General features: G+C 40.4%; 2 protein-coding genes across 4 annotated transcripts in view; both read right to left on the reverse strand.

Annotated features, from left to right (window-relative positions):
- ap1m3 (adaptor related protein complex 1 subunit mu 3) overlaps window positions 1-7,399 on the reverse strand; it is a 67,539-nt gene extending 60,140 nt beyond the window's left edge. Inside the window, exons 1-4 of one of the 2 annotated variants that reach the window (XM_089001839.1) lie at window positions 6,964-7,399; window positions 5,837-5,900; window positions 3,521-3,677; window positions 1,989-2,056 (exon numbers count right to left, since the gene is read on the reverse strand). In XM_089001839.1, the coding sequence (XP_088857965.1) occupies window positions 1,989-2,056; window positions 3,521-3,656 (204 nt within the window). In that variant the 5' untranslated portion in view covers window positions 3,657-3,677; window positions 5,837-5,900; window positions 6,964-7,399. The remainder of the gene's footprint in view (window positions 1-1,988; window positions 2,057-3,520; window positions 3,678-5,836; window positions 5,901-6,963) is intronic. The other variant, XM_089001838.1, reaches the window with a different exon arrangement.
- A 1,937-nt stretch (window positions 7,400-9,336) lies between these two features.
- On the reverse strand, window positions 9,337-25,919 carry lg07h1orf210 (linkage group 07 C1orf210 homolog). 2 transcript variants are annotated; one of them, XM_089001557.1, is made up of 4 exons: window positions 25,895-25,919; window positions 12,194-12,548; window positions 11,899-12,078; window positions 9,337-10,481 (listed from the first exon to the last, which is right to left on the reverse strand). In XM_089001557.1, the coding sequence occupies exons 2-4, from the start codon at window positions 12,240-12,242 to the stop codon at window positions 10,279-10,281; spliced, it is 432 nt and encodes a 143-aa protein (XP_088857683.1). In that variant the 5' UTR covers window positions 12,243-12,548; window positions 25,895-25,919; the 3' UTR covers window positions 9,337-10,278. The 2 variants fall into 2 exon arrangements, with proteins under 2 accessions (XP_088857683.1, XP_088857682.1); XM_089001556.1 differs by lacking the exon at window positions 25,895-25,919 and adding an exon at window positions 17,757-17,897.
- Between the last annotated feature and the right edge of the window lie 515 nt (window positions 25,920-26,434).

The raw sequence follows: 26,434 nt of genomic DNA on the forward strand, positions 1-26,434 counted from the left end.
GATATCGGTTATATCGATAATACCGCCTATTACGATACTATTTTCATTTCCCTTGCACATTTCTAGTCTTTTTATGTATAATTAGTACCGTTTAGTACGATACCCGGTTATTACAATAATCCGGTTATTACGGTGCTCCTTTTCATCCCCGCCGGCCATTTTTGTTGTTTATATCGATATATCCGTCGCGCCATTGGTCAACTTGGTCACGTGTCTTGTTACGTGAGCCGCCATCGGTCGCGCCATTGGTCGACTTGGTCACATGAGCCGCCATCGGTCGCGCTATTGGTCGACTTGGCCGTGTGACTTTGTCACGTGTCACGCCATCGGTCGCGCCATTGGTCAACTTGGTCACGTGTCTTGGTTACGTGTCACGCCATCAGTCGCGCCATTGGTCGACTTGGTCAGGTGACTTGGTTACGTGCCCAGCACCCGTGTAGCAGAGCCATTTTCATTTTCAGACGCTGGCTCGTGTGTAGTAGACGAGATTGAAGTGTTTGTGTTAAAAGGTAAAAATGGGAAGCAGAAGAAGATTGATGACTTTTTTAAATTGTATACATAATACAGTAAGATGTAAGCGTTGCAGTTTCCCTGTTGTGTTATGTACATGCCCACTGTACTGTATATGAATGCAATCGTTTTTTGCAACAATGTTTCTTGTTTTGTCTGCTGAAGCGCGATGATTTTGAATTTTTAACATTCCATACTGTGTATTAAAGGACAGCCGATGTCACTTTTTATTCAAATGCAAATAAAAATGACTTCACGCCAAGACGTCTTGCATTGCTTGTGAATCCAAACAATGGCTTCAGATTCGGATAATATGCTTTCTTGTTACACATCCAGTTATGAATATGTTTCAAATACACTGTAGTTCTGAAGATTAAAGCATACATGTTTACAATCATTAAAGAATTATATGTGCCATTTTGAGGCAACATTGGGGGAACATCTCTCACCCAAAAAAAACGGGGCTAATGGCCAGCTCCGTTTCTTATATGGCGCTTGGCTGCCCTCTTTTGGCGGCTTTTGTTTAATGCAGTTCGGCGCAGGATCGGATATATCGATAGTCCCGGTTATATCGATATTTTTTCGGACTCCCTTGAATATCGATATAACGAGACTTTACTGTAGAAATATGAGGTGGATTCTTTGTAAAATACGCTCCGTATAAGTCATTTGAAGTGATTTTACAAATTATGGACACAACTTGTCTGGAGGCGTTGGCTGTTCCTTAATAAAATCATCATCAAAGATTTACAAGTTAAAAATGTAAGCATATAGTTTTCAGCTATACTGAGAGCAAACCCTGGAAAAACCCTGAACTGGTTTACCCCCAAACGCATGGCACACAAAAACGAACAAACATCCGCACTCACACCTCCTAGAGACAATTTGGAGTGTTCAATCAGCCTGCCATGCATCTTTTTGGAATATGGGAGGAAACCGGAGTACCCATAGAAAACCCATGCAGGCCAGGGGAGAACATGTTAACTCCACACATGAAGGTCGGGATGTGGAATTGAACCTAGTATCTCAACACTGTGAAGTTCACGTGCTAACCACCCTGAACAATATGCAATTTACTAAATTAAAAAACACACATTTGAAGTACCATTTACTGCAGAAACTATATTTTGATAAAGTTGATGTATTCAGGGGAGATTTCTTGAAACATTTATGAATGCATTGCATTTTTTTCTTCTCCAAAGTGGTCATGAAATTCATATCTTAAAGCATTCAAAGAAAGCCCACTCTACTTTAATAATTTATTTTGTTGTAATAATTTATGTATTTTTGTATTTTGTTTTGATGCGAACAAACACAAAGCTACTGGATGGATTGTTATTTATTCGATGGAACATCAACCAAAATATTAGACAGTTGCACTGAAGAGCATGAGTCTAACTGAGATGAGCTCTATGACAAATTGTCGCAAGAGGCCGCATTAACATAAAAGTATGATATTAAGACAAAAAGATACACACCTGGACAATTTTATAAAGGAAGGAATACAGCATAGCAGCATTGGCATTCTTTTTGGTCATGGCCACAACTGGAAAAAAAACTGTTAAGAAAAAGTTGCTCTAGTCGAGAAAAATGCAGAATGGATGCAGAATGTGATGGTGTGGATGGCTGAATGGATTTGACACATAAAGCAAATGAGAACATTGAAGTACACTGGCTCAGTGGTCTGTTTGGGAATATAACTTATATGTACAACCAAAATTCTATTATTCATTCATTCATCTTCCGAAACACTTATTCCGGAGCGTATCTGGAGCCTATCCCAGCTGTCTTTGGGCAGTAAGGCGGGGACACCTGAATCAGTTGCCAACCAATTGCATAGCACATACAAAGAACCATCAACACTCACACTCACATCTATGGTCAATTTGGAATGTTGAGAGGGAACATGCAAACTCCAAACAGGATGGCGGGAGCAAGGATTGAACCCATGACCTCTGCAGGGTGAAGTCTACATGTGAACCACATGACTACCAGGCCACCCCAAAACAATTTTTTTTTAGGAATAATATGGAACACTGATTTGACTGATGAAAAACATGCATCTTGCAGTGCATAACACAGAATTGTGCTGTGATGTTAATTTTTTGCAGTTCCTGAAATACTTACAGGTAACATGAGAGTTACAACCGTCACAATTTACGACCACCCGCACTTATGACCACGACACCCATTTTTTTTTGTACGCCTGGCACCGCAACGCGAAAGCAGCCGGCCGGCAACGCATACTATAATTTTGGCTAGCCAGCATGTCACACACTCACACAGCAATCTACTGCATGACGAAACTCAATACAGTAGTAGCACAGTGCAGATACTGTATCGGCAACATCGCCTGTAGTACTGTACGATGATTTTTTTCGGCGTCCGCCTGAGTCCGAGCGTGTGTGTCGGGCGACCTCTTCTGGCCGTGAGCAGGGTGTGTGATTTTTCAACAGCTGTATTCTTCACGTATTAGATTTTTCGTAAACCCACTATATAAATTCGAAATATAAAATATAGATCGATAATGTGAAATATAAAATGATAAAAACGACACTACAAGGTAAGTATAACATTTATAAATGAACTGTACAGTAAACGGTTTTGTATACATTACAGGTAGTTATACAGTAATAAAAATCAATAATATGAGATATAAAATGATAAAAATGACACTAAAAGTTATAAAATTATTTAATGAACTTTAAACAGTTTGGTATGTAATAGTATTCAATAGAAAATTTTGCTTAAAAACAACAGATTGACATTGTATACTATCCTGTCGTGTAAACATCACGTCAGCCATTTTGAATTGATTTCGTCTTTCGTCAACCGTTTGACTTACGACCGTTTTGTCGGAACCCGGTCGGAACTCGGATGTTACCTGTATATGGTGACACTAAAATGAGGCCCAAATGCTGTATAGAGGCATTTTGAATAGTATCAGCCCACACGCCCCACCCCTCAAAAAAATTGAGACATTGCAAAAACACAAAGCACACTTGGATACAGTAAAGGTTGTTATGTTTGATCCAAAGAAAGTGTGAGGAGCCGTGGGTGATGAGTGGAGTCATCTCAGCCTCTTCCTCCCGCTTAATTAGGAATGGCATGAAGTGGTCAATCTCATTCATATCCATGTTTCCCATGTAGTTACGGCAGATCAAGACCTGGATGCATCACAGGAAAAAAAAATACAGAGGCAAAGGTCACTGTCAGAGAAGCATAATGGTGAAATGAAATATTTATAGCTTCTGGTTGAGGTAACCATAACAAATGTTTACAAATGTAACCAAAACAATTTATGACAATTGTATTGCTCCCACTCTTAGCATTTATTCTGTACTAGACATGACCAATACATCACATGCAATGCTTAATCTATCCGCCATCAATCATACAGTAAGCATCGTCCCCAAACTCAGAAATTAAATTAATATTGTGCTACAAAAGTGTACATTCACTACTGTACAACCAAGCAAATTGATTTATAAGACTACAAAATATTCATATAGTAAAGTCTCGTTATATCGATATCGGATATATCGATAGTCCCGGTTATATCGATACTATTTCTATGCACGCACGGGGAAAATTACATGCAAACAGGGTCGGATATATCGATAGTCCCGGTTATATCAATATTTTTTCGGACTCCCTTGAATATCGATATAACGAGACTTTACTGTATTTAGTCTTTCAAAATCCATCATGTTCGAATAGATGTGTGTTTGTGGCTATCTCACACTAAATCTTATAAAGATGAAGACGTAGCAGGTCTACAAGAGATTTCCAGTAAATTGAGCATTATAGGGTGGATAATCCTATCAATAGTGAGGGGAAAACTGTTGGTTTTGTGTAGGGTGTGTATATCTATATCTACATCTATATCTACATCTATATTGATATCTACATCTATATCGATATCGATATCTACATCTACATCTACAACTACATGGACATTTACATTTACATTTACATTTACATCTACATCTATATCTATATCTATAGAAAGAAAATAGATGGTTTGAAAGGGAAGTAAAAGACGCTATTTTTTATAAAACCCTTCACTAAATCGCCATGGTGGTGTGAGGTTTAATTTGCATCGTGCCTCCCATACACCCCTGAGATCGTTATCACTTAGGCTTAATTATGCTGATGAGGTGTTACCAGTGCAAATGGGGCAATCAGGCAAGTCGTTGACCATGATCAGTCAGGACAATAGATGTAATCAGTGTAGCCTCAGGGAATAGTCCTCTGCTCCCACCAACCTTAGCACAGGGACCTATCATAGCAGAGGTCTGGCACCGCCACACCTGGACAGTCAGGGATATATATATAGGGCCAGAGCTACTAGCAAAATTTTAATTCGCTGACGAAACCTCTTGGATAAGAAGCGAAACGTCCGACACCTTCAAAGAAGTACAGATGACGGATGAAGAAACCTTTTCATCGATGTCTCAAACTTGGGTCTGTAACTGAACAGTGACTTGAAACTTGATCGACAAATTGGTGCTGGCTAAAGTAAAACCTCTCCTCTCCTTTGAGCAGTAATTCATGCCTTTTTCACATATTAATTACTGCAATGCACTTTATTTTGGAGTCAGTAAATCCTCCATGAAGCATCTCCACCTAGTTGGGAATGCTGCTGCTCGCCTCTTAACTGGTACTCGTAAGAGGGAGCACATAATGTAACTCCTACTTTGGCATCCCTTCACTAACTCCTTTTACATGTTAGTTCTTTTCAAGATCATATTACATTTGTATTACATATTACATTGTATTTGTTTTCAAATATTTAAATGGCCTCGCTCCACCTTACCTCTCCAAGCTCATCCACCCCTATACATCTTCCCAGCGCTTCAGGTTTGCTAACCAGCCATTATTAGATGTGCCAAAAAACTAAACGGAGGCTCAGAGGGGATCAAGCCTTTTCCATTGCTGGTCCCACTCTCTGAAATGACCTGCCACTGAACATTCTGCAACCGCCTTGCTGCCCATCTTTACAACCTGCCTCAAAACTCACTTGTACTCTTTGAATTTGACTCAGCATGATTCAGACTTGATCTTAGTCTGACTCCATTGTGCTTTCTACTATCTTTGTGACTACCTTTTTGCTTGTATATGATAGTTGTCCATGGACAGCACTTTGTATGCAGTGTCTCTGTTTGAAAGTGCTCTATAAATACAGTTTAGTTGAGTTGAGTAATTTCAGCATGAGTCTAGCTGTGGACAATGTTGAGAATTTATTGGTTATTTCCTCTGGTGATTTTCTGTTTGGCGCATTATGTTTGCTTTTCTGGGTGTCATTGAAATTATCATTGCTTACGTTTTTCGGGGAGGTCTCTCTCGAGCACAAGGCACAGAGACGAAGAAGGATGTGCCTGTAGTCACTTGAGTGAAAAAAAATGTGAATTATATGTTTTTAAAAAGAACCAACATGACAGCTCTTTTTGTTCCGGAGCTGCAACACTTTTCCAAGACAGGCCAGTCCCCTACATTGTCCTTCGGCATGTTGCTACTTTTGGGGCTGGACTCATGGATTTACTGGCAGAATGATAGATTAAGTGGTGAAATTTACAGACGGAATCAATGATGGAAGAACCGTTCAATAACATTATGGATCTGATCAATTTGAATTATTGCAGTTTGCTGTGACTTAAAAAATGATGGACTGATAATGAGTCACGGTGGCCCAGACCGCTGCAGATGATGGACTGGCAAATTTTAGTAAATCTAAAGACTAGGCACCTATGCCATCATTACATATTAAATTACGTATATTAAAATGTTTCGAGCAGTTCTGGGGGTAAAACACATCTTAAATTACTACCAAGCAAATGTGAATGAATGTCAATTAAAATGTCAAATAAAAATGGGGGTCGGGTGGGGGGTGGGAGGATCAAATACAGTAATCCCTAATCAGGCTTGAGAGTTCACCCGACAATCATAATTAAGTAATGTTATCTTCATCAAGGTATGCTTTTTTTACACAGCCCTTTTGTACCATTTGATCTTGGTGGTTTCCCTCACTAAGTCGTGTATGAATTCTGGCGGTCACAGTCCACCCAACGAAAAATGTCAAATAACATTGGATCCGAGACAAATGAATTTGAAACTCGGAATAGAAGCGTGTATAATGTGCTTTATATGCGTTAATAAAAAACTGCCATTGAGAATGATCAAGCAACAATTGTTTTTGCATAATTTGGAAAGGGACACCGGACAAAGGGTGTATAATATAAAGTTTAAATGAATGTACAAGACCAACTCGTCTGACCATTTTTTTGGTAAAACCAGTTCGACTGGTTCTTTTCTTCTTGACACGTCAGTTTTAAATATAAACCGAAACTTGACATAATTTTGTAATTCATGAAATATGCAGAGCTTAACATTTTTTTTTTTTTTTTTTTTGGTGACATTTTTTGAGCAGGTGTTTAGATCTTCAAAACTTACCTTTCCTTTCAGGTCTAGGATAAATAACGCCGACGCTGACATCTTCGTTGGGCTGTAAAATCCTTCAATGCACGAGCCAGTCCTATGAGTGCCGAAATAGTAGCAAGTGTGTCACTTGTGAGCAAACATTTTTTCTCCCATAATCTTCTTCTTCTCTTCCGGCGTCTACTTCTTTTGATAGCGTTTGCTTTCGCCTTCACTTGCGGCGCTTCCTGACAGAGTGTCAAGCTCTCTGTTGTAATACAGCACTTCCGGTATATTAATGCAAAAGTCCCGTGCTGCAAAAATAGCCCTCGTTTTCAAGCGAACAATCAGACGTGACCCAATTTGGCAGCACATAGATCACCACTAATATAAATGTATGTAATTTTACCCTGAAATGTCACCTCAACGATTGATCAATTTTAAATTGTTAGCAGTCAAATGATCAAGCAAGCAAAGAAAGAAAGAAAGAAAGAAAGAAAGAAAGAAAGAAAGAAAGAAAGAAAGAAAGAAAGAAAGAAAGAAAGAAAGAAAGAAAGAAAGAAAGAAAGAAAGAAAGAAAGAAAGAAAGAAAGAAAGAAAGAAAGAAAGAAAGAAAGAAAGAAAGAAAGAAAGAAAGAAAGAAGCCGGTCAAAGTAAAAATTCGAGAAAGTGGAAATGAATGAAACTTTGTTTGCTCTTTTTTGTGTGCATGATATCAAACTTGACCCCACGTTGCAGATGTCAAATGAGCAACAGGAACAATAACAACAGCAACAACAAAAAATAGTTAAAGGACAACCGACGTCTCCGGACAAGTTGTGTCCATAATTTGTAAAATGGCTTCAAATGACTTCTACTGAGCATATTTTAATAAGATTCCACCGCATATAGCTATATTTTCCGTTTTAAGACTCGCTCTGAATATTCAGGAAGTCTTGTTTTTGAGTTGGTGATGAGTCCGTACGTGACGTCACGAAAGGACCGCCCCCTGACCGAAAAAAGACACATTGTAGGAGTCCTTCCATCACGGCAATGTATTTTGCTGTACATGTTTGGTCTGAGAACCGTGTTGGACCCAAAAGCTGCCAGAAGAGGGCATCCACGCGCCATATAAGGAATTTATCAGCCCGTGGAAACGGAGGTGGCCACTGAAGGTCGCCATTTTGTGCCTCTTTTTTTTGGGGTGAAAGATTACATCTCCCTTTCTTAATTTAAAGGACAACTGACAACTTCAGACAAGTTGTGTCCATAATTTGTAAAATCACTTCAAATGACTTCTACTTAGCGCATTTTACAAAGATTCCACCGCATATAGCTATATTTTACGTTTTAAGAGCCGTGCTGAATATTCAGGAAGTCTTGTTTTCGAATTGATGACGATGCCTGAAGTGACGTCACATTTGGAATGCCCCTGAACGAGAAAGTGAAACAAAATGCATTTTGGGTACTTTGTTTGGTCTGAAAACATCATGTTGATCCGTGTTGATTGTGAAATTAGAAGGAAAACTGTCATGATCTGGTTTGCGACCAACGGGTGGCGCTGTCGGCCCCGCCTGCACCTGCACAGGTGCTGGTCGTCCTGATCAGTGGCGGACTGCCACGTTCGGATTGGCGAACCACGGGCAGCGCTCTCAGCCCTGCCTGCTGCCTCACAGGTGCTGGTCGTTCCCAATCAGTGATTATTCGTGGTCGGGTCATTGTTTTTTGTATGGGTTGTGCATGTTGTATGCAATGTGCATGCATGCTTTGTACGCAATTGTATGCATTGTATGCTGTGCATGTGTGTGTTTAGCCTTGGCGGACTTTTACTATTGGTTTTCTTTTGATACTTTGTATTTTTCTGTCCATATGATTTTTAACATTTTAGATTTTGTTCCTGTTGACTTTATTTTAATACAATTTTTCAAACACAACCTACTGCTCCCTCCCGCCTGCTTTTTGGGATCCACATCTGCCATCACCACCTCGCAAAACGTGACAAAAACAACATAAATGACGCAATGGTGAATCGTTGTGTTTCGTCTTCAATTACGTTAACACGCATAAAGAGTGGGTAAATTTACACAAATTCCCAGCGGACAAATTAGCTATTTCCAATGGAGCTTATGCGCCATCTTGTGCATTTTCTGGGCGCTACATTGAAGTCCAGACGGCTCGAATTGATACAGAAGGACTTCTTTCATCGATTGCAAACATTTATGCTTTCCTCTTCAGAACAATTTGAATCATATTCATAACTGCATAAGCATATTCTATGAATCTGAACTCTCTAAAGCCATTGCTTTGATTCTGGAGCAAGGCAGTGTGTGACCAATGGTAACGTCACAAACAAAGGTGCGGGACTTTCTGAATACCTTCAATTCCGTGCTCATTTTGTGGCAGTTTTGGGACACTAAGTCATTTTTATTGGTGTTTTGCATTTGACTAACAATATCAGCCTGCGTGTTTTGGGTATTATAGATACCATAAAACGTTTTTTCTGATGTCAGTTAGGAAACAAAAAAATGATGTCGGATGTCCTTTAATTATTTACTTGTAATGAATTTAATTATGGCAGTAATTAGCAAATTTAAACTTGAATAAAGTCTTTCCAAATTTTCCAACAATAAATGAAACATTCACATGAAACATTCACATCATCTTTTCACCATATAATCACTTAGAAAAACATGTGAAATGGTTTCAATCAGTCTCTCGGGTGGTTTCACTGTCCTTGATGATTTTCGGATAGCATGTCCTGGAAGTAGAGGTCTTACAATCGTCTCTGTTCCAACAATCTATTTTGTTGACTTGCTATGGCTGGTTCTTTGAGATCTCAGTGGTTTCTTCTTAAAACAGCACCTCCCTCTGTCTGAACGTTGTATGACCTTGGTTGGACCTGACACAGAACAGTCCCGTTCTGTTGAAGGTAGTCGTATGAGAGTCTACGAGAGGCACACATGTCAATTGCCTTATCCCTCCGACCAAGACGGCAGTCCTAATAAAAAACCTCAACTCGATCCAGAAGTTGTATCATTTACTGAACCCGCTTACACAAAGCAACACATCTTCCTTCTCTGAAAACGTTGAATAAACGAAGCATGTTCCTCTGGGTGTGTATTTAAAATTCTATTTTATAGGCCTCACACTCGAATGATAGTTATCGTCATTCTGTTGTAAAAAGAAAAGTGCAATAAACCACTTGGTAATTTCAGAAAGCTTTAAGTACAGTAATAACTACCTTGTTGGTCATTACAGTATGCAAAAACTAAAAAAGTGGACATGAGGGGTCGAGGGGTTCACTTGGACATGGGTTTCAATTGAAGTTGCATGGATTTTGTTCAGCAAATTAGGTCAAACATCACTCGATTTCTAACTAATGGGGAATTCACTTTCATCCAGTTCTTCCTCTGTGTCCTCCATATCATCCATGTTCTCTGCTGCTCTTTCAGCTCGCATTCTTTCACATGTTGGGATGTAGTTGTCCTCAATGAAGCCATCGTCCTCCTCAGCACTCACAGCATGATGACGGTGCATTTCACATTCCCCATGTATGACATAGTCCACCTCCTGACCTAGACACCATCATGAAAATGTTGTTAGTTCTTATATAGACAATGAAGATGGACTGATGTACTGTTCGTGTTGGAGTGCACAGTGTATATGTATGATTGAAGACTTTTTCTGAAAGGCTTTTTATAAGCTCATACGGGGACTAATAATGCCGTGGCCAAAATTGGCGGTTTGTACCATTGGAATGATGATTGTCTTTTTTTCTAGATATTCATTTCTCCTTTACCCACACGAGTGTCACATGTCAGCTGAAGTCTATCTGAGCTGACAGTGTGACTTTCAATGGGAGGTATAGTACAACCTAAACTTGTCCAGCTAATCTTAGCATATTATTTAATGTTGCAGATGGTGACATGGATATTTGTTTGTTTGTTTGTTTGTTGGTTGGTAAATTCTCTCATCTCATTTTCCGTACCGCTTATTCCTCATTAGGGTCGCGGGGGTTGCTGGAGCCTATCTCAGCGGTCTTCGGGCATGAGGCGGGGGACTCCCTGAATTGGTTGCCAGCCAATCGCAGGGCAAAGAAAGACATACAACAGTCACTCTCACACTCACACCTAGGGACAATTTGGAGTGGTCAATCTGCCTGCCATGCATGTTTTTGGAGTGTGGGAGGAAACCGGAGGACCCGGAGAAAACCCACGCGGGTCTGGGGAGAACATGCAAACTCCACCCAGGGAGGCCGGACCGGGACAGGAACCGGCGACCTCTGCACTGTGAAGCCGGTGTGCTAACCACTCGACTACCGGGCCGCCTGGTTGGTAAATTATCACATGGTAATATATATGGTAATATAAATAACTTAAGCCGGTCTGCGTACTTCCACCTACGCAATATCAATCGTCTTCGCCCATCTCTCACTCCTCACAACACTGCTATCTTCGTTCATAGTCTTGTCACCTCCCGGATTGACTATTGCAATTCACTTCTCTTTCATGTCCCTCAGAAACTCCTCAACAAACTTCAACTTGTCCAGAATTCTTCAGCCCGGATCATCACTAGAACCTCATCCTCTCACACATCACCCCATCCTCCAAAGCTCCACTGTATCCTGGTCAAATATAGAATCAACGTTAACATTCTTCTTCATACATTTAAAGCTATCCATAACCTTGCCCCCATACCTATCTGACTTTTTCAAATTTCTATTTCTTCTCGTTCCCTCAGATCCTCTTCCTCCCTCTGCCTCTGTGTGCCCCCTCCCTCCTGCCCGTCTCGATGCTCGAAGCATATATACTATATATATATATATATATATATATATATATATATATATATATATATATATATATATATATATATATATATATATATATATATATATATATATATATATAGCTTATTTTTTTGTTTTTTTTTGTTTCACTAACAAAAGACTAACAATTTTGAAACATGAAGTGAAGTGGGATGAGGACCAACCTGACTGCTGACACTGGCTGAGTGTCTCTGTTTCCCTCAACCGAGTGTGCCTATAACTTCCCAGATAGCGCCGAAAAACTTGACACTTAGCCAAGAGGGCCATCAGAATGAAAAGGGAGACGGCAATGGTCAGGACGGCTACCAAGAACTCCCACCTTTGAGAGATGGTCTTTCTTGTGTCTGAGAAAGAAGAATCACACCCTTTCCATCAATTACAGCAGAAAGAAGGAAACAGTTTTGTTTTCCAATAATCATAAATAAAAATTGCTTTCTACATTTACGAGATTTCCCTTACCGTTTGGTGTCCCTGTGGGTAATGTGCTTATATTTGCCAATGCCTCCATCTGTTTTTTTTTGTTTTTGCTTGAGAAGTGTCCTTTCCTCTGTGACTCAATTTGCAGTTTCTTGAGTAAGACTTGCAGTGTTTTATCTTGGATTATATACGGTTATCCCATGTTTCCTAGTATTTCATTCAGCCAGTTTCCATCATGAAGTCCAGCTGACAGTAGCAGTTATGGATATGTTGCTCTAATTGTCGGTTTTAACAGGTCGTACTTGCTTCCCTGAGATGCTGCATCTTCTCTGTTGACTGGCAATTGTGTTGTAGCCACAGAATTCCACTAGAGGGCACGGTTGAATGTCAGAAGACCCTTCGGTGTCATCGTGGAAAACACAAAAGGAGTAGATGATCCTTATGTTATTATGATTGAGAGAGAAAACATACAGTAAATTGACATAAACCTGTATTATCCTCTTCATTGCTTATATTTACAATGACACTCTGTAAAGAAATCGTTTTTTAATAACTGAATAATTTGTCAGTTTATAAATATTTTATTGTTCAGTCATGCAAAGACAATAATTATTCTAAATATCTCACATGTAACCGTGTCATCATGAAATGGAGTCTATGGATTTCTGGAATCCAGAAATGAAATGATCTTGCTCTGTCAAGGGCTCTCTGAAGAAAAGAACCATGACAGAACTGTGTTGCAAAGAGGAAGGCTCTTGTACTCTGTGACCCTCCTGCTAAAGTCTTTCTGACACTAAATACTGTGAAGAGATTTATTTTTGTGGGATATGGGATTCCAACAACACGGTAGATCAGAATGGTAAGAACTGTGTTGTTAATGTTACAGTCATTTTAATAGTGTCAAAACAGCGTAAAATACACTACCATTCCCTATCCATAGGCTACTCAAAACTGATAGACATTAAAGGACAACCGACCCCTCTGGACAAGTTTTGTCCATATTTTGTAAAATCACTTGAAATGACTTTTACTGAGCATATTATTTATAAAGATTCCACCGCATGTAGCTATATTTTACGTTTGAAGACTCGCGCTGAATATTCAGGAAGTCTTGTTTTCGAGTTGGTGACGATTCCAGACGTGACGTCACTTCTGGAATGCCCTGACCGAGAAAGCGACACACAATGCATTTTGGGTACTTTGTTTTGTCTGAAAACATTGTGTTGATCCGTGTTGATGGCGAAATTAGAAGGAAAACACATACATAATGTGATGGTGAATTGTTGTGTGTTGCACCAAGACTATTATTTGATACTAGTTGACACAAATTCCCAGCAGACAAATCAGCCCATTTCCAACAGAGCTTGGGTGCCATCTTGTGCATTTTCTGGGACGCTACATTGGAGTCCTGACTGCTCGAATTGATCTGGAAGGACTTCTTTAATCAATTGCAAACATTTATGGTTTCCTCTTCAGAACTATTTGAATCATATTCATCACTGGATGATCGATGAAAAGGTTTCTTCAGCCGTCATCTGTACTTCTTTGAAGGTGTCGGACGTTTCGCTTCTTATCCAAGAAACTTCGTCAGTAAACTAAAGTCTTACTGGTAGTTTAGGCTCTAAGTAAGACTTTAGTTTGCTGATGAAATTTCTTGGATAAGAAGCGAAACGTCCGACACCTTCAAAGAAGTACAGATGATGGCTGAAGAAACCTTTTCATCGATGCACCACTCCTGTACGACTGAGAGCTTACACAGACGTATAACTGGATGAGTAACAAGAAAGCATCTTCTCCGAATATGAAGCCATTGTTTTGATTCTCGAGCAAGGCAAGATGTCCTGGCGTGACATCACGAACAAGGGGCCGGGACCTTCTGAAAGGGAAACTTTCTGAGGTCATTTTGAAGTAGTTTTGGGACACTTTAACTCAATTTTATTGGTGTTTTACATTTGACTAAAAATATCGGCCTGCGTGTTTTGGGTATTTTAGATGCTATAAAACGTTTTTTTTATGCCAGTTAGGAAACAAAAAAATGGTGTCTGTTGTCCTTTAAGTGTAAGGTTTAGACCCTGTCAAAGAAGTAACAAACTCTCATTAAAGATGATTGAGGAGCACCTAATAATTTTTAACAAAAGAAAGAAAATTAATCTCAGAATAAGCAGTGCTTCTCCATACTGTATGTCCTAGGTGTCCACTTTGTTACACAGAAAGCTGTCCCAAACCCACATCACTGTTATTCTCTCTTCAAAGTCCAAAAAATAAGTACAGTATTATGGGCATAGTTGTTTGCGAGATTTGGATTTATTGTTCTATTCCAGCAATATGGCTTCATGCCAAAAAAAGAGTACGACAGGCGCAGGGTTTGCTTTAGACAATGGTGATAGAGAAGTACAGAGAAGGTCAGAAGGAATTGCATTGTGTCTTTGTAGATCTGGAGAAAGCGTATGACAGGGTGCCCAGAGAAGAGCTGTGACATTGCACGAGGAAGTCTGGAGTGACGGAAAAGTATGTCAGAGCGGTGCAAGAGATGTATCATGACTGTAAGACAGTTGTAAGGTGTGCTGTCGGTGTGACTGAGGAATTCAAGGTGGAGGTGGGACTCCACCAGGGGTCAGCTCTGAGCCCCTTCTTGTTTGCTATGGTGATGGACAGGCTGACAGACGATGTTAGACAAGAATCTCCTTGTACCATGATGTTTGCAGATGACATTGTGATCTGTAGCGAGAACAGGGAACGGGTGGTGGAGAAACTAGAGATGTGGAGATATGCCCTGGAAAGGAGAGGAATGAAGATCAGTCGCAGCAAGACGGAATACATGTGTGTGAATGAGAGGGATCCAAGTGCAAGAGTGATGCTACAGGGGGAAGAGATAAAGAAGGTGGAGGATTTTAAGTACTTGGGGTCAACTGTCCAGAGCAATGGAGAATGTGGAAAATGGGTGAAGAAGTGTGTCCAGGCAGGCTGGAGCGGCTGGAGAAAAATGTCAGGTGTGATGTGTGATCGAAGGGTTTCAGCTAGGAATAATATATTAGAGCGGTGCAAGACATGTATCATGACTGTAAGACAGTTGTGAGGTGTGCTGGAGGTATGACGGAGGATTTCAAGGTGAAGTTGGGACTCCACCAGGGGTCAGCTCTCAGCCCCTTCTTATTTGCTATGGTGATGGACAGGCTGACAGACGATGTTAGACAAAAATCTCCTTGGACCATGATGTTTGCAGATGACATCGTGATCTGTGGCGAGAACGAGGAACAGGTGGCGGAGAAACTAGAGAGGTGGAGATATGCCCTCGAAAGGAGAGGAATGAAGATCAGTCACAGCAAGTATATAATTTAATTTAAAGCAGATTCTTTACTTACAGACAGTGTATTATAGGTGTTCAAATACCTGACAAGTTTTGGCGTATACTTCCGCCTTCGTCAGAGTGTCACGGATGTTGTTGTGAAGCGCCATTTTCAGCTGGTGTTGCTATGAGGGCGTGACCTACCTGTCAGATCTGACAGGCAAGCCACGACCCCCGCTGTCCGCTCGTCCCTCCAGGATACCCCCCCAATTAGTAGAGAGCATGTAACCTCCCTCATCCCTGTTGATGGTCCTTGGTCCAACTGTCCAGAGCAATGGAGAGTGTGGAAAACAGGTGAAGAAGCGTGTCCAGGCAGTCTGGAGAAACATGTCAGGTGTGATGTGTGATCGAAGGGTTTCAGCTAGGAATAAAGGAAAAGTGTATAAAACGGTGGTGAGACCAGCCATGATGTTTGGACTGGAGACAGTGCCACTGAAGAAAAGACAGGAAGCAAAGCTGGAGGTAGCAGAGCTGAAGATGTTGAGGTTTTCTTTGGGAGTGACCAGATTGGATATGATCAGGAATGAGTACATTAGAGGGACAACTCATATTAGAGGCTTTGGAGAGAAAGTCAGAGAGGCCAGACTGATATGGTTTGGAGGAGAGAGAGTGACTATATCGGGACAAGGATGCTGAGCCTTGAACTGCCAGGCAGGAGAACGGGAGGAAGACCGAAGAGGAGGTTTATGGATGTGGTCCAAGAGGACATGAAGGTAGCTGGTGTGGGAGAGGAGGATGCAGAAAACCGGGTTAGATGGAGGACATTGATTCGCTGTGGCGACCCCTGAAGGGAAAAGGCGAAAGGAAAAGAAGAAGAAGACTAGTGCAGTGTGTTCTACCGGATACAAATTCCTTGTGTGTTCTAAATACCTGGCAACAAAGATGATTCTGATTCTGATCAGATTCTAATTATGAAAATGCATGTGGTTGGATTTAAAGTTGAGCAGAAGATGAGTTTATCAGACCACCTCACCAACTGACATGATTGATGAAGGCGGATTCATTGACGGAAGTGAAGTGACAATAAGTCTCATCTGCCAGAGCGATCCTTGAAAACACCACCCAGTATACTCAGCATTATAACCAAATACAATAATGGTTTAGTGTTAGTTCAGTTTAAGTACCTGCCTGGTTACCTTTAATTTTGCGTCGAGGAGTGCATGATTCAGTATTCTTCAGTGTATAAACAATAAAAGTAGAATGCCAGCATGTCAAATCAACATGATGGCAAAAAGGCAACGTTTGTGATTGTTTAAAGGACAACCGACGTCTCCGGACAAGTTGTGTCCATAATTTGTAAAATGGATTCAAATGACTTCTACTGAGCGTATTGTACAAAGATTCCAGCCCATATAGCTATATTTTACGTTTTAAGACTCGAGCTGAATATTCAGGAAGTCTTGTTTTTTTTTGTTGGTGACGAGTCTGTGCGTGACATCACTGAAGGAGTGCCCCTGACTGAAAAAAAGACACATTGTAGCAGTCCTTTCATCACGTCAATGTATTTTGCTGTACTCGTTTGGTCTGAAAACCTCGTGTTGCACCAAGCCGCCAGAAGAGGGCGACCAAGCTCCATGGAAGGAATTTATCAGCTTGTGGAAACGGGCTGAATAATTCCTCACAGGAGCTTGGACGCCATTTTCTGCCTCTTTTTGGGTGATACATTTCCCCCCAATGTTGCCTCAAAATGGCACGGAATAAATTATTTAATTGATTGCAAACATGTATGCTTTCCTCTTCAGAACTATTTGAATCATATTTATAACTGGATGTGAAACAAGAAAGCATATTATCTGAATCTGAAGCCATTGTTTTTATTCTCCAGCAATGCAAGACATCTTGATGTGACGTCACAAACTGGGGGCGGGACTTTCTGAAAATGCCCAATTCGCAGCTCAATTATTTGCAGATTTTGGACACTTTAAGTCATTTTCATTGGTGTTTTGCATTTGAATAAAAATATCATACTGCGTGTTTTGGGTATTTTAGATGCTATAAAACGTTTTTCTGATGTCAGTTAGGAAAAAAGGGACGTCGGTTGTCCTTTAACAATTTGCTTGATTCAATAGTGTCACAAAATATATATTACTATACATTAAGAAAATTATAGGGAGCAGACTTTGAACATATGCAATGAAAAATCATCACACTAAATAAACCAACCTGGCATAGATTCATCTATGGTAAATAGCTCATGAAACAACAGAAAACAACAATGAGCAATCAAGGCAACACACAAATTTCAGAGGCTTTCAATACCTGATCACCAGTAACTCCACGACGAACTTTGTACATTTTATGTGCCGTATGTAGGGTCACAGCTTTCACATTCACAACGTGTCTATTGTAAAACTGCAACGTAGAGTGCAAAGGTTGAAGGAGGCGTTCACTGCAGCTACTTCCCTGAAGGGTTGTTAATGAACAACTTGGGAACTAAAGTGTGGTCCCTCCCACCTGGTGTTTATGGTCCTTGAATGTAGTGGGCGCTGTTGGGTTGAATGATATTAAGGTTTGTGGACACCTCGTTATACCACTTTCACAAAATAGTAATTCAGTCGATGAAAAAAAAATATTGCACTGCCTCCCCTGCCTTGTGATTGCGTGACCACACGCCCAAGTTGTATGCCACTTATTCCAGAAAGTCAAAATGGTTAATTTCCAGCTTCCTACAAACCAGAACAGTGTAAGTGCTATTGAAATTAAATGGACAGATTCTCTGCCCTCCTTTTTATTATCCCACAAATTGCAACTGCAAGGAATCTTTGGAATCCAACTGAGTTTCGTTCCTTCAGTGTAGACGCAACCCAAATTTGTGATCACAATCTCCCTTGTAGTTCATTCCAAGGGTATTTGTCGGTGTTGAGGTCATACCATCACATCAAATTTATCAAACCTTGGTTTATGCATTGGAACACAAAAGGGCCCTCCCCATCCTTTCCAGTGTGAGGCATTTCAGAGTGTCTAAGATGTACAGTTGAAAACACTGACTTTTTGAGAGGTATGCGCATTCACTTCTGTACATATTGGGTATCGTTTTATAGCATCTGAAATACCCAAAACATGCAGGCTGATATTTTTAGTCAAATAAAACGAGTTAAAGTGTCCCAAAACAACTTCAAAATGACCCCTGAAATGGCGAGTTTCAGAAGGTCCCTCCCCCTTGTTCGTGACGTCACGCCAGGACGTCTTTGTCTTGCTCTAGAATCAAAACAATGGCTTCAGATTCGGAGAAGATTACTCATCCAGTTATGAATATGATTCAAATAGTTCTGAAGAGGAAAGCACAAATGTTTGCAATTGATTAAAGAAGTCCTTTTGTTTCAATTCAAGCCATCAGGACTCCAATGTGGCGTCCCAGAAAATGCACAAGATGGTGCACAAGCTCTGTTGGAAATGGGCTGATTTGTATGCTGGGAATGTGTGTCAACTAGAATCAAATAGTAGTCTTGGTGTAACACACAACGATTCACCATCGCGTTACTTATGTGTATTCTTTCTAATTTCGCCATCAACACGGATCAACATGTCCTCCCTTATCAATTCGAGCCATCAATGACAGCAATGTAGCACCCAAAAAATGCAGAAGATGGCGCCCAAGCTCCGTTGGAAATGGGCTGATTTGTCAGCTGGGAATTTGTGTCAGCGAATACTAAATAGTTGTCTTGGTGCAACACACAACGATTCACCATCGCGTTACTTATGTGTATTCTTTCTAATTTCGCCATCAACACGGATCAACATGTCCTCCCTTATCAATTCGAGCCATCAATGACAGCAATGTAGCACCCAAAAAATGCAGAAGATGGCGCCCAAGCTCCGTTGGAAATGGGCTGATTTGTCAGCTGGGAATTTGTGTCAGCGAATACTAAATACAGTAAAGTCTCGTTATATCGATATCCAAGGGAGTCCGAAAAAATATCGATATAACCGGGACTATCGATATATCCGACCCTGTTTGCATGTAATTTTCTCCGTGCGTGCATAGAAATAGTATCGATATAACCGGGACTATCGATATATCCGATATCGATATAACGAGACTTTACTGTAGTTGTCTTGGTGCAACACACGATTCACCATCGCGTTATTTATGTGTTTTCCTTCTAATTTCGCCATCAACACGGATCTACACGAAGTTTTCAGACCAAACAAAGTACCCAAAATGCATTGTGTGTCACTTTCTCGGTCAGGGGCGTTCCAGACGTGACGTCACGACAGGCATTGTCATCAACTCGAAAACAAGACTTCCTGAATATTCAGCGCGAGTTTTAAAACGTAAAATATAGCTATATGCCCGGGACTCTATGTAAAATATGCTCAGTAGAAGTTTTCATAATCATTTTTAAGTGAGGGAAGAGAAAACATATAAGGTATCCTTTTGTGCAGCTAGACGTTTTGTTGGACAACGTTTTGGGCAGAATAGAGAGTAGGCGGCTCTGAAAAAGGAAAAAATAGGTGACCCTGAAAACAATAGAGCCACTTCCTGAACACTGGTTGATGCTCATTATATCTGCTTCCCTCCCTAAGTCACTCTTCCCTTTTCATTCTGAATGTTCCCGCATACAGTCGCTCATGGAGTCGTGGTACATTTGCCTGACTTGTGTGTGGCAGGCATGGAAGTGGTTCTTGCTCAATGGCGGTGTGCGCCAACTAACCGAAATTCCAACATTTCCAAACCGAAAGAAGATTTCAAAATCTGAATAATTTATTCTGATTCCAAAATCGTTTGCTTTATTGGATAAAGCAAACGTTTGATTTGAAAAAAAAACCCTTTTTTTTTTCTTTTTTTTCTTCTTAAAGACGTTGTCGGCCACCCGGGCGCAGACGTTTTGTAAGTTGTACGCCCGACGTAAAAGTTACACGCCCCGGGCGTCCGGCAGACATTTTTCAGACACTGGTTATACCTTTGCTCACAGGGAAAAGATGAGCACAAAACATTGCTCATTTGCAGGCACTGTCCTCATCAATGTGAGGGCAGTGTGTGTCAATTGTTATACTGTTTTGTTGACTGCAGTGTTCCTACTTGTTAATGGCTCTTTGGTACTTTTTTGGGTACTTTGTATGTTGTTTTTTCCATTTTCTGTTCTTTCCATTGCTGTTTGTACTTGACTCATTTAACATACTATATACACAAGTTGAGTTTTATGTTTTCTTATTTTCTACTTGTGTTTATTCTGAATGTGAATAAAAAATTCAGTAGTTTCTTTCATTTTCATTAGTCAGTTCTCTGATGCTTCTCATAAACTTTGCGTCACCTCATCCAACACAGAGAAAGTCACCTTCTGGTTCAACTCATCATGCTATGCCATCTTGGAATTGGTGGCTCTTTCTAAAACTGTGCTCCCAAAATCTAAACCCGAGTCGTGGTTTAATGACATAACTTGCACAGCTAGGCAGGGGTGTCGTAAAATCGAACGCGAGTAGAAAAAAGACAAATTGCAGATCTCATCAAATCTGGAAAGACTGCTGGTGTAACGAGCAAAGTTGTGAAAGGAAGGGTAAAGAAACGAAAGAAGTAGAAAATGTTAAAGGGAGAAGAAATAAAAAAAGGTGGAGGATTTTAAGTATTTGGGTCCAACTGTGGAGAGCAATGGAGCGTGTGGAAAAGAGGTGAAGAAGCGTGTCCAGGCAGGCTGGAACGGCTGGAGAAAAATGTCAGGTGTGATAGAAGGGTTTCAGCTAGGATGAAAGTAAAAGTGTATCGAACAGTGGTTCAGACCAGCCATGATGGGTGGACTGGAGACAGTGCCACTGATGAAAAGACAGGAAGCAGAGCTGGAGGTAGCAGAGCTGAAGACGTTGAGGTTTTCTTCGGGAGTGACCACGTTGGATAGGATCAGGATTGGGTATATCAGAGGGACAACTCATATTAGAGGCTTTGGAGAGAAAGTCAGAGAGGCCATGACTGAGATGATATGGACATGTGTCCAGAGAAGAGAGACTGACCATATCGGAAGAAGGATGCTGAGCCTTGAACACCCAGGCAGGAGACTGAAAGGAACACATAAGTGGAGGTTTATGAATGTTGTCAAAGAGGACATGAAGGTAGCTGGTGTGAGAGAAGAGGATGCACAAAAACGGGTTAGATGGAGGATACTGATTCACTGTGGCGACCCCTGAAAGGGAAAGCCGAAAAGATAAGAAGTTTAGTTTCCCCAGGAAATTAGGAGTGAAACATCCGACACATTCAAAGAAGTACAGATGACGGCTGAAGAAACCTTTTCATCGAGGGACCATGCCTGTACGATTGAGAGCTTACACAGACCTAACCTATCCAATCTCATCCAGCCATACACACATCATTTTCAGAAACTCTTAATAAACAGCAGATTACAAATCAAAAGTGTGTGGCAGCATTATTCTCAAAACATCATAGTTATTTATCATGTTAGCTTTACTAAAAAAAAAAGTAATTTCCCAGTTTTTAATTTCCTGCAGCCAGCAGCCACACGGTAGAGACCATACTCACTTTCAGGATCTTTTCCAGCAGGCGCTGAGGTTATGTACTATCTGGCTGGATACCTAGCTAGCTATCTCGCGGGTTACCGAGCTGGCTACCTAGCTAGCTAGCTATTTGCTATAGATTAACTATCTAACTAGCTATCTAACTTTCTATGTATTTCTTTTCCGGGTTGAGTGAACGCTGGCGTATGTGGCTGCCGCTGCTTACCCACAGAAAAACTGATCCTTTGACTGTAAAGAGACTGAGAGTTTTGAAAGGCACTCATAAATGAAATGTATTATTATTATTATTATTATTATTATTATTATTATTATTATTATTATTATTATTATTATTATTATTATTTCCATAATTTTGCTACCAATGTATGTTTGCTATTGCTTCTTTCAAATGTTTGGCTGAAGTCTGAAGTTGTGGTCGTCTCTGTAAGGAAAATAGGACAGCTTTGGAAGAATGGAGGAAATGACAACATGTGTCGCACTGTACAGAACAATAGAGAGGCAGACTTGAGGGAGGGCCATAAAACAAACAACTCATGTTAACCATTATATATCACCACTAAAGACCATCTTTATTCATCCAAGTTTCACTCATGTCTTCTTTCAGGTTCGAAAGTGATTTGTATACAATTGAGTGAAAATGTACGAGGTGACAGATTCACATTGTATTTATTTATTTTTTTTTCATTTTGCAAGTCCATATGTGGTCTCCATCAGAAAGTGTGATTACATGAGCAGGGCAATTTCACACATGCTTCAAATCTGAACATTTGTGGAAGGAAATAATTACAAATGTTTCAAATGTTTAAACATGTTTTCAATTCATCACATTGTAAATGATCCTGTTTTAAAAATTGGCAACATATTTACATTGATTAAGAAGAAGATTCCAATAATTACAATAATACACTTAATTTGCAAGCACCTTTCAAAGCACCCAATTATACTTTACAATAAAAAGAACAATGGAACAATTAACACCAGAACAATAAAACCATAAATAAAATTACAATACCTTTCACCACAGCAACTACAATTAAATAAAACCTCATGTTCATGTGCTTCTTTTCACGAAAACTAATTAAAGACACGTCCCTCTTCTTACTGCCAGACGACTGTGGTATAGACTGTAAGCCGTCTGTGTAAGCTCTCAGTCGTACAGGAGTGGTCCATCGATGAGAAGGTTTCTTCAGCCGTCATCTGTACAAAAGTGAAGGTTTCGGACGTTTCGCCTCCTATCCAAGAGGCTTCGTCAGCGAACTAAAGTCTGACTGGTCGTATCGGCCCCATTTATATGTCCCTAATGTCCAGACATGGTGGCGCCGGACACAGCTATGATAGGTCCCTACTCTCAGGTTGGGGGGGCAGAGGACCCCTCCCTGAGGCCCCACTGATTGTTCCTACATTCCTGACTAACGACTGGCCTATTACCCCCACTCCCACCGGTATCACCTCATCAGCATAACGACCCTCATCAGCATTACGAAAGTTGCCTAACCTGTTTTGCCTAAGCAGGCTATTGTATGAACGATCCAAATTGAACCTCACCCCACCAGACCGGTTTAATGAAGGATTTTGTTGTTTTATAAGAAAAAAATTAGGAATGAACAGTTTGCAAGGGAGAATTGGATCAAAAATTTGTCAGACAGAGATCTTTCAGAGACAGAAAAGGCGGTACTTACCAAAGGTTTAAATTTCTCAGTGACTCCTAAAACTATACCTACAATAGATTACATCACAGCTACTGAATCGGCTATTAAAAATAACAAACTTTCGTATGCAGAGGCAGATGATCTACGCATTAAAATATCAGCTCTTCTCAGTAGTGCCAAACTTCCTCCGTCCAACATAACATTAGAAGAGAGAAAGGCGTTAACTACTCTACAAAAAGACAAAAATATTACTATTTTGCCAGAAGACAAGGGAAGATGCACAGTGCTTCTGAACACATTGGATTATGAAGACAAAATAAATAGGTTAATCAGTGATTCTAACACGTATGAGCAACTAAAAAGGGACCCTTCCAATAGATACAAGAAAGAAATGATTGACTGTCTCCAAAAGTTAGAGAAAGGAAAACATATAGACAAACAGATGTATTTTAGATTATAACCGGGAGAGGCCACGCCATGTATCTATGGCCTGCCAAAAATACATAAAGAAGGGTTCCCCCATTGTTTGTAGCATTGACTCCTCTACATACAATGTAGCCAAATATTTAAAAACTACTTTAGCTCCGTTGGTTGGTAACACAGAATATCACGTAGAGAACACCACAGGGTTTGTAGAGAGGATCAAAGACCTCATATTGGAACCTGAGGAAACTTTGGCATCATACGATGTGACTTCTCTCTTTACATCTGTCCCAACCCCAGCAGCAGTCTCAGTGGTGAGGACGAGGCTGCTGGCGGATGTTTCTCTGCATGAATGAACCAAACTTAAACCGGATCACATCTGCCAATTATTAGAAATCTGCCTTAATACTACGTATTTTCAATTTCGGGAAAACATTTATAAACAAATTCATGGTTGTGCTATGGGCTCACCAGTTTCACCCATAGTGGCTAATCTTTACATGGAAGAAATGGAGAAACAGGCCCTCACATCCTTCCCAGGGACAAAACCTAGACACTGGTTTAGATATGTGGACGATACTTTTGTCATAATTAAGAAACAAGAAATTCAATAGAGAAAAGGAGTCAAAACATATCAGGAGAGCACTCACTAACTGTGGATACACTCAGTGGTCATTCAACAAATGTCAGAAAGTAAGAATAGGGAATTAAACCAATAATTCTCAAGATACAAAAAGGAGAGGAGTAGCAGTACCGCACATTGCAGGAGTTTCTGAAAAATTACAAAGAGTCCTTTGGCAACATAAAATTCCTACTTATTTCAATCCGATAAACACATTAAGGCAAAAATTAGTGCATCCAAAAGATAGGCTACCAAATGAAAAACAAAATAATGTAGTTTATTCCATACATTGTAAGAATGAAAATTGTAAAGAGCAGTACATTGGGGAGACTCAACAAATTCTCAAAAAAAAGACTTTATCAACATCGCAGGGATAATATAAGTGGACCTCAATCGGCAGTACATTTGCACCTAAAAGCTAGCAACCACTCATTTGATGACAATGAGGTTAAAATCTTAGCGAAAGAACATAGGTGGTTTGAAAGGGGGGCAAAAGAAGCGATTCTTATAAAACAACAAAATCCTTCATTAAACCGGTCTGGTGGGGTGAGGTTCAATTTGGATCGTTCATACAATAGCCTGCTTAGGCAAAACAGGTTAGGCAACTTTCGTAATGCTGATGAGGGTCGTTATGCTGATGAGGTGATACCGGTGGGAGTGGGGGGTAATAGGCCAGTCGTTAGTCAGGAATGTAGGAACAATCAGTGGGGCCACAGGGAGGGGTCCTCTGCCCCCCCAACCTGAGAGTAGGGACCTATCATAGCTGTGTCCGGCGCCACCATGTCTGGACATTAGGGACATATAAATGGGGCCGATACGACCAGTCAGACTTTAGTTCGCTGACGAAGCCTCTTGGATAGGAGGCGAAACGTCCCAAACCTTCACTTTTGTACAGATGACGGCTGAAGAAATCTTCTCATCTATAGACTGTAAGGATATAGACTGGAGGAAGTGGATCAGATAATGTATCCATGCATGAATGTATCTAAAACGTTTTGTGTACTTCTGCATGGTGGTTTACCTCCTGATTCTGGCCCTGACCTTTTGGTTGGAACTTGCATGTTCTCCCCATGCCTGTGTGGGTGTTCTCTGGGTAATCTGGTTTCCTCTTACTTTCTAAAACATGAGATGTAGACTCATTGGATGCTAAATTGTCCATAGATGTGACCGTGAGTATGAATGGTTGTTCGTCTTTGTATGTCCTGGCTGACTAGGTCAGGGTGTATCATTCCTCCTACCTGAAGACCATGGACATAGGCTGCAGCATGACGTCAACGTCCTGAGGAAAAAGTGGTTTAAAAAAATAAAATAGTTACCTATGCGTAACTGTGTCTATTTTAACATGACAGAAAACAAAAAAGGAAATATTGATTAATTTACAATAAAATATACTTAATTAAATTGTTTGTTCATCTCTCTCAACCTTTGTTTTCACCCCTGTGAAATAATTTTCCACTTCGGTGTTTCCGAGTGACACCCGGAATTTTGTATTTGCATCACTGCTGCACTGATGTATTTTGTTGTGCTTATAGCACAACATATCTTATAGCAGTGTACATTTTGTGGAGCGTTCACAGGTGTAAGGCTGCTTACTAAAGAGATGCATGTTAACTCTGGTGCAGCACGGCAGTTTCTGTGGCGAAGTAACACGAATGTAATAATCCTGAAACAAAACATGCTGATGCGTAAAGTATACTTCCTTCTCCCCGCCTTGTTTGTGACATCGTAAAATAGCAGTTTATATTTCTCCAGATAAATCAATGTTGTGGTCTATCAGA

This window comes from Hippocampus bargibanti, linkage group LG07, assembly GCF_051943395.1.
Source record: "Hippocampus bargibanti isolate YZ-2025 linkage group LG07, ASM5194339v1, whole genome shotgun sequence".
NCBI lineage: Eukaryota > Metazoa > Chordata > Actinopteri > Syngnathiformes > Syngnathidae > Hippocampus > Hippocampus bargibanti.

Bases quoted from the DNA above. Each gene is read 5' to 3' on its own strand.
- lg07h1orf210 (XM_089001557.1), bottom strand. From the start codon at position 12,242: ATGGAGGCATTGGCAAATATAAGCACATTACCCACAGGGACACCAAAC. The intron at 12,079-12,193 runs GTAAGGGAAATC...CTTCTTTCTCAG, and splicing joins ACCCACAGGGACACCAAACG to ACACAAGAAAGACCATCTCT. The intron at 10,482-11,898 runs GTTGGTCCTCAT...GATGGTGTCTAG, and splicing joins CAGCCAGTGTCAGCAGTCAG to GTCAGGAGGTGGACTATGTC.